We start from the raw sequence: 7,007 nt of genomic DNA, 5'->3' as shown, positions 1-7,007 counted from the left end.
CCTGTTTAAGACAGAGGAGCTTGAAATTATATACCCTGTTCAGGACGGGAGGAGTAAAAACCATACCCTATCCAGCGGCACGTCCCCGTATAGGCCGTATAGGGGAGTGCCCCCCCGGGACAACAACCTGACCAACTGAAGGTAATTCGTGCGTTCTGATTGATCAAACTATCGCTTACTCTGCCGGTAGACGCAACAAACACTATTAAAGTTAACCACCTTTTTAATTTGATAAGGAAAAACAATTAAGGTCTTTTCCGATGATTTTCTTTATACTGAAGTTATCACATCTGGAATGATACATGAATGACAACTCCAAAAAAATACATGAAAACTTTGTAACGGGCAGGAAAACGCTCGTAGGCATTGTCACGTTTGCAACGCTGTCAAACTACAGGAAACACATCTTTTGCTTACATTAAGATTTGCTATGTTGAACTAAATTACTTTAACGATGTTGATAACATCGTATAAAATTTCTGAAAATTGAATGAAGCTGCAATGACACTGAAATCTTTCTTCCAACATTCCATATGAAGCAAATATTTTCCATTCTGCACTCACCGCGCACTGTAAAATTCACTCGTTCTTTTACTTGCCAATAATCGACGCGCTACACAACGCTTTAAAATAAATTGAACAGTTAAAACTACAGTTTTGTTTGTTCTTCTGCATTTTTATCTTCCAAGTCAGCTGGGTTTTCGGGGACATAATACAGTGGGTCTGCGATGGAATCGCTAGAAGGTACCCTCTCAGGGCCATTCGCGTTAAGACCTCGAAGTTCCTTGAGAACATGATACATTGGATCTTGGTTAGACTCTGGAGTAGGGGATGGTCCCTCGAGAACATAATACAGTGGATCTGCGATGGAATCGCTAGAAGGTACCCTCTCAGGGCCATTCGCGTTAAGACCTCGAAGTTCCTTGAGAACATGATATATTGGATCTTGGTTAGACTCTGGAGTCGAGGATGGTCCCTCGAGAACATAATACAATGGCTCTTCCGCACTTGTGTCTTCAGCAGCCTCTGGTTCTTCAGTGACGTGTTGCATGTGATCTTCCGTTTCCTTTGGACCACAGTAGTTGTTCTGGGCCAGCATACGGGGAACCTTTTCAGTTGTGACCTCCGAGCGCTCCAAAGTGGATTGATTTAACGGTCGGGGCTTGCTGAGGTTTAAAGAAGATGTGCCACAGCCACGCGAAATGGCTGACCGTGCCAAAGATCGAAGTGAATGAAGGAAACTTGCAGACGCTTGTGTACCAGCGGGATCATGACTACTTGAAGGCTTCGCAACGGTTTCTTTCAAGCCTCCTTCATGTTTAGGTTCAGCGTAATCCCCTTCCCGTATTCTCTGTCCTTTGATCAGAACCAAACAATAATAGCAAAGTACTTTTAGCTTTTTTTTTATTTTTAGAACATTATTCTTAATTTTTAGAACATCATACTTGCAATTTTATATTTTACCTTTTTAGCTTGATTTTTAACCTTGTAATTAGTTTTATTTGAGGACCTCCCTGAAAACCACTCCATGTGACGGGAGCCTCCTCTTGAAAAATATTTATTATTATTTTTTTATTATTATCAGCAGAATAGCCAATATCCCGGATTTCCCCAGAACATTCTCGCCCTTGAATTCTTTCTATCTTGGAAAACATCGTGAACGATAAAACCCTAGGGAAAAAGTTGTAATTCGATCTGGTTTTCAGAGCCTGTACCTGGGTACGATCTTGAATATTCCTAAATCATTTCACTTTTGATAAAATATCAAACATGGAGGTTTTCTTGGTAAAAATATATCGAAAATAAATCAAAAAATAATAGAGCTATCATGCACTGTACCAGTTAAATACGAACATTATCATCGTGTTCAAATTCCTAGGGGGGGGGGGGGGTGTTCCAACATGAATGGGAGAGGGATGTTCCTCGGAAAATGTGAATTAAACCCAAAAGAGACCCAAGCCTATTTTGACCCCTAAAAGATACAATTTTTCAAGCCTAAATGGCCTAGACTACCAGCAGTATGTCAGCTTTCTTTATTATTCCTTCGCGTGCAACCTAAACGAGACATCGTCGGCTAAAAATATTGAAGTCGTGTCCTGAAAACCTTAGTAAGACCCAAATCCATAATTTACCCCCCTAAGTGAAACGACCAGCAACACTGTCTATTTTATATGGGAGTTCCTCCCCCGCCCCCCGAGGGGATCGAACAAATATAAAGGTAAGGTAAGGATAAAGGTAATCAAGGATATTTTTTTTTCTTTCCTTACCTCTAAAGCACCTTCTGCGACCAAGCCCTGGTACTTCTGTGTCTGTTCGGTTTGGTCGAGATCTTGGTAGTCTGTTTGGTCCACAGGGACACCAATCCTTGGATCATCTCTAAGTCCAGCCTGCAGTCCCCGATATTCAGCACTCGCCCCAGGGCCCCTGGTGTCCACGACAAGAGGCTGGTAGGGTTCTTGAGCAGGAATCGGTTTGGAGATTTGCGGGCGCTGACTACCTGGTTGGTAGATAGGGTTTATCACAATGTCTAGGAAATGAGAGTGATTGTCATTTAGTTTTTAGTCAGTTTCAAAAAAAATTGTTTTTAGCCATACACAAGCTGTTGAAATACACAAGAAATGACCAGCATACTTTCAGTGTTTTCAGCTTTACATGCCTCGGGGCTTGTTTTGCTGTGAAGAATAATGAATGATAATTACATAAATAAGCAGTCGTGAAAAGGAGCCTGTTTTTTTAACGTTATTTTTCATTTAATTAAACATCTTGAATTTAAAACTGCTTAAGAATTCGACATATTTTTGTACCGCAACACACAGATTAAAACTGTTGTCACTTAATAAATTTTAAACATTTTCTTTTTTTATTGAGCTTCTAACTAATCAAAGAATCGATAACCGCACGTGAAAATTTACCAGCCAATGTGGTTAGTTTGACTTTCCACCTCTCTGACTAATTTCAGGCAAAAAAAAAAAGAAACATAATTTGGTTCGTTACGCAACCCTTTTGCTTAGTAAGTATCGCGGTTTTTAATGATCAAATACTACACTTCTGTGAAGAAGAGTAACAAAGATTTTACTGACTTCAAAATATCAGGCCGGCTGCTTAATCAGGATGGAATATTTCGGGTCAATTCAGGGACCGCAGAGCATTTTTCCAATTGGAGAAATTGACTAGTGACTTTAAGTGGGGGGCTTTAGGGACTCTTCTCTTAGTTAGTCTTTATTTTTTTCGAAAATAGTGGGGGGGGGGGGGGGGGGGGGGGGGGGGGGGGGGGGGGGGGGGGCTAAGCCCCCCCCCCCCGGCTCCGCGGTCCCTGGATTCTCGTACGTTCCTGGCTTGGGCTGAGCAGGAAAAGATTTGAATGCGCCGCGCGCGAGAGTTCTACTTATTCCAGACAATTAAGCCTCTTACCAGCATTTGTTTCTCACACAACAATATACAACCACACAGACCAAGACTTCCAACAACAAGCATGATACCACCAAGCAATAAGTCATCAGGTTGTGCCTCTCTGTTTTTCTTTGGTTTTTAGCTTTCTTTTGGTCGGATGTGGAGTTTTTTCCCGAGTTATTCACAGAGGTTTGTTCTACGTATCGACTTTCTAAGCATATGCAACCTGAAATTGTGATAATCGTGTTAGTGTAGTAAAGAAGGCTTAAAGCATATGCTTGTTTAAAGTTGGTAAGCAAAAAATGGAAATTTCTTGCCTTGCTTTTGTATATGTCTGTATGTTTCCAACATCAGGCACTCATGCACGTTGAAAGATCCGTTTCTGTTCTGTACGAAGACACCATTGGGCTGATCATGCTTTTACAAGATCGCAGGAAATAAAATATTGTCTGATTAATCAATGATTATGTTAACGTTAGAAGACTTCGATTCTTACTTTATAGGTAAATAAGTCACGTTTTGGGTGACCAGCCAGTTTCGCATGTACACAAGAACAGTGGTAGGTTAAACCAATGTTTTTTAATATGAAGGCTTATATCCGGAGGGGGTTTGGACTTATGCAAGGAAACTGATTTTTTTTTGTCTTTAGCAGAAAGATGGGCGTATAATTATAACCGGGAGGCTTATAAGCGGGAGAAGAGAGTTTATAACCGGCATTCTACGATATAAGATCACACTCGAACCCGGTCGCTACTTACACGTTTCTGGAAAGAGAGAAGATTGGATACGAGGGTAAAATGAGCCTCGCGGGGTGGATCGAGTGGAGCGCGTGGGGACCCTTCCCATGACTCCCCCCGCGCCTGGGTACGAGTCTGGTATCTAATAGATCTTTACAAGACACAAAAGTTGATATAGTTCTACTAACTTCACTTACCTCAAAGCTGACTTTAAATCCATCGAATTTATCTGATATCTCTTTTCCTTTTCCACGATTACCCCTTTCCCGCCTCGGGTTCTCTCCCGATTGGTTTGGACGAAGCGGGCTCTTGATTGAAGTTATTTTACAGGATTTCGTGGTATTTTCTTGCGCAAGTTTCGTTTGGCGTATGTTTAGCAGAAGGAAAGCTCTGCACCATGTCTGGTTGTATACCACAAAGACACTGTAATATTCTAGGAGTAAAACACAGAAAGTGTCGGATGTGTATTGTAGTAAATTCTTAATCACAATGAGATAAGATAAGATAAATCGTTTATTAAAAATCACAACTAGCAGCTATAAGCTGAATTACTTGTGTTATGTACATATGCTAAAAGTTCAAACTTATAAAAATTCCTAACTCAATCATAAGAGAAAAAAACTATTATATAATAATAAAATACATCAGATCAAGTATAAAAAATCTATTTACAATTGTTGCTTATCTGCATAGTGCATTACAAATGATGACTATTCATTTAATAAAAGTTCAGTGCCTTGACGGATAACAAATATTTTATAAATTGTAAAGGAGGTTTCGTCTGACGTGGATTAGGACGGAGTAGTAAACGACAAAAAAACTTGAAAAAAATGCCAGTTACCGTATTTTCTCGATTAAACGCCGGACTCCGATTAAACGCCGGCCTCGTTTAAACGCCGGTTCAAAACTGCTAATTTTTTAATAAACGCCGGGGGCGTTTGATCGAGGTCCCGGCGTTTATTCGCGGTCCAGGCGTTGCCGTTATGAACTTTATATCCGTAACATTTACTTGTATCCATGTTGTTCATATATTGTTTCGGTTCTGTTTGTCACAAATCTTGATTGCAACGTGCCGTATGCACTATACTGTGAACCTTGGTAATTTATTATCTTTGGAGACCCAGGGACAATTTGTCCGGACGGGACAAAGGGAAAAGTTGTTCCGCCTTGACAAACTGGCCCTAGGGATCGGAGGTTGGGTAATAATAAATCAACTCAAAAAATAACAGGAAGTTTCACTTCGTTTATAAACGCCGGGCCCCGATTAAACGCCGGCTTCAAATAAACGCCGGGCCCCACCAGACCAAGATTTAAATAAACGCCGGGGGCGTTTAATTGAGAAAATACCGTATGTCACTGAGATGCGTTGAACGAAGCTCCTTAATCGTTAAAGTGACTGAAACCGGTTAAAGAAGGATGCATTTGTCGTGTTTCATTTTCCGCCATGTAAGCTGTCATGGAGAATTGATAGTGAAGAATTATTAAAGTGGTCATGAATGCCAGTAACTGGATAAATATATCAATTACCTCTTTCCAAGTCGATATCACTTAAACGTAGCCACGACAGCGGAATCATTTATGAAACATTGACTACTGTAGCTTTTGCTCACAGCAGGACATAATCTTTCCTTACAGCGTTGACTGGAGTTGCTAATGTTTGCTCTCACATCGCGAACTGTCGCCGCTGAAGCTAAGATCAAACTCAAGACGAACACTCTAATTTTCACTTGAATAAAATTCATCGTTGTAAACCTCTGAAAAACGAACTTGAGGAAATTACTTCTTGGGGTGAAACTATCGATTGTTCTTTTTGTACTGATCATGACTTTAACACAAAGAACAGTCGAAACCGAGATATGGTGTCAGCGCTTGTCTTTTATTGGTTCCTGGTAGGAAACTGAAATCACATCGAAAAAATTTTCCTTTCTCGTTTTGAGCCGGGTTTACACGGGCAATTTTTATGAAAAAGTTTGGTTATCAAGTCTCTGAACCTCCGCACGAAAGTTCAAACGCACGTAAAAAAAAGTCGAGTCTGATGTTTACTTCAAAATCGCTTTACGGTGACAATAGTCCCCTAAAAGTACCCCGTGGGTAATTGAATATTGAAGTAATCAATTCACTGGAGAAAACAAAGGAACTTGTAAATGAAGAAGCTAAGAAAAATAAACATAATATCGAAAAGCTGAAGGTCCAGAAATTAAATCATGGCTATAGGCGTATTCAGCCTTTATATGGCTTACAACACATCGTAGACTAGAAGTAACAGTCAACGGAAAATTGCAAAGCAATGGCCCAAGTGGTGGCACGAAGATTACTTACACTTCACAAAGAAGACGCTTTTATACCCAACAGCCGCTTGGAAACTTGTTGTACAAATTAAGTCCCTTGACGGCATGCCCTCTTATGTACACTTTATTGACCCCTTGGCAGCAGCGTCTGGAAACGTTTCGCCGTTTCATGAGGAATCTTGAATTGGTCTGCCTCAAAATACTTTAGAGAGTTTAACTGGTAGTCGCATATTCTTCCTTTGTATCTTCTCCTCATGAAAATGAAGTTATAATGAAGGAATATCAAGATAAATACCCCGAAGCTGAGCTCATCTGGCTTGATGTTGCGGGTAACTTTTCCCGCGGGATAGCCCTTTCTCTCTCTTATTTATGACTTCTTCCAAGGGCTGGAAAAGATTTCTCGTTCCGGCAAACAGAGAAATTTACTGCAACTATATTGTTCGAGTTTTTAAGTAAAACTGTACGTTTTTTAATTTTCTTGAACAAAAATGAAGCTGACATGCACGCAAACTGGAAATCACTTAAGTTGCGTTTTTTCACTGGGGGTGGGGAAGGGGAGCACTTTGAGGTCTTGCACAAACATACCGTATTT

At 40.5% G+C, this 7,007-nt stretch overlaps 1 protein-coding gene across 1 annotated transcript; it reads right to left on the bottom strand.

Annotated features, from left to right (window-relative positions):
* Nucleotides 1-119: 119 nt before the first annotated feature.
* Nucleotides 120-5,921, bottom strand: LOC144628808 (uncharacterized). Its single transcript, XM_078486923.1, has 7 exons — nucleotides 5,690-5,921; nucleotides 4,325-4,606; nucleotides 3,708-3,807; nucleotides 3,412-3,616; nucleotides 2,632-2,672; nucleotides 2,174-2,527; nucleotides 120-1,452 (listed from the first exon to the last, which is right to left on the bottom strand). The coding sequence occupies exons 1-7, from the start codon at nucleotides 5,867-5,869 to the stop codon at nucleotides 650-652; spliced, it is 1,965 nt and encodes a 654-aa protein (XP_078343049.1). The 5' UTR covers nucleotides 5,870-5,921; the 3' UTR covers nucleotides 120-649.
* Nucleotides 5,922-7,007: the final 1,086 nt, after the last annotated feature.

This window comes from Oculina patagonica, chromosome 10, assembly GCF_052425735.1.
Source record: "Oculina patagonica isolate OP01 chromosome 10, crgOcupat, whole genome shotgun sequence".
NCBI classification, from domain to species: Eukaryota; Metazoa; Cnidaria; class Anthozoa; order Scleractinia; family Oculinidae; genus Oculina; species Oculina patagonica.
The sequence above is the reverse complement of the archived record's forward strand: the minus strand, read 5'-3'. Positions and strand labels throughout refer to the sequence as shown.

Coding starts and splice junctions, on each gene's coding strand:
- LOC144628808 (XM_078486923.1), bottom strand. CDS start 5,869: ATGAATTTTATTCAAGTGAAAATTAGAGTGTTCGTCTTGAGTTTGATC. Junction 3,617..3,707: donor CAGACATATACAAAAGCAAG/GCAAGAAATTTC, acceptor TCACAATTTCAG/GTTGCATATGCTTAGAAAGT. Junction 1,453..2,173: donor GGGGCGGGGGAGGAACTCCC/ATATAAAATAGA, acceptor GTAAAATATAAA/ATTGCAAGTATGATGTTCTA.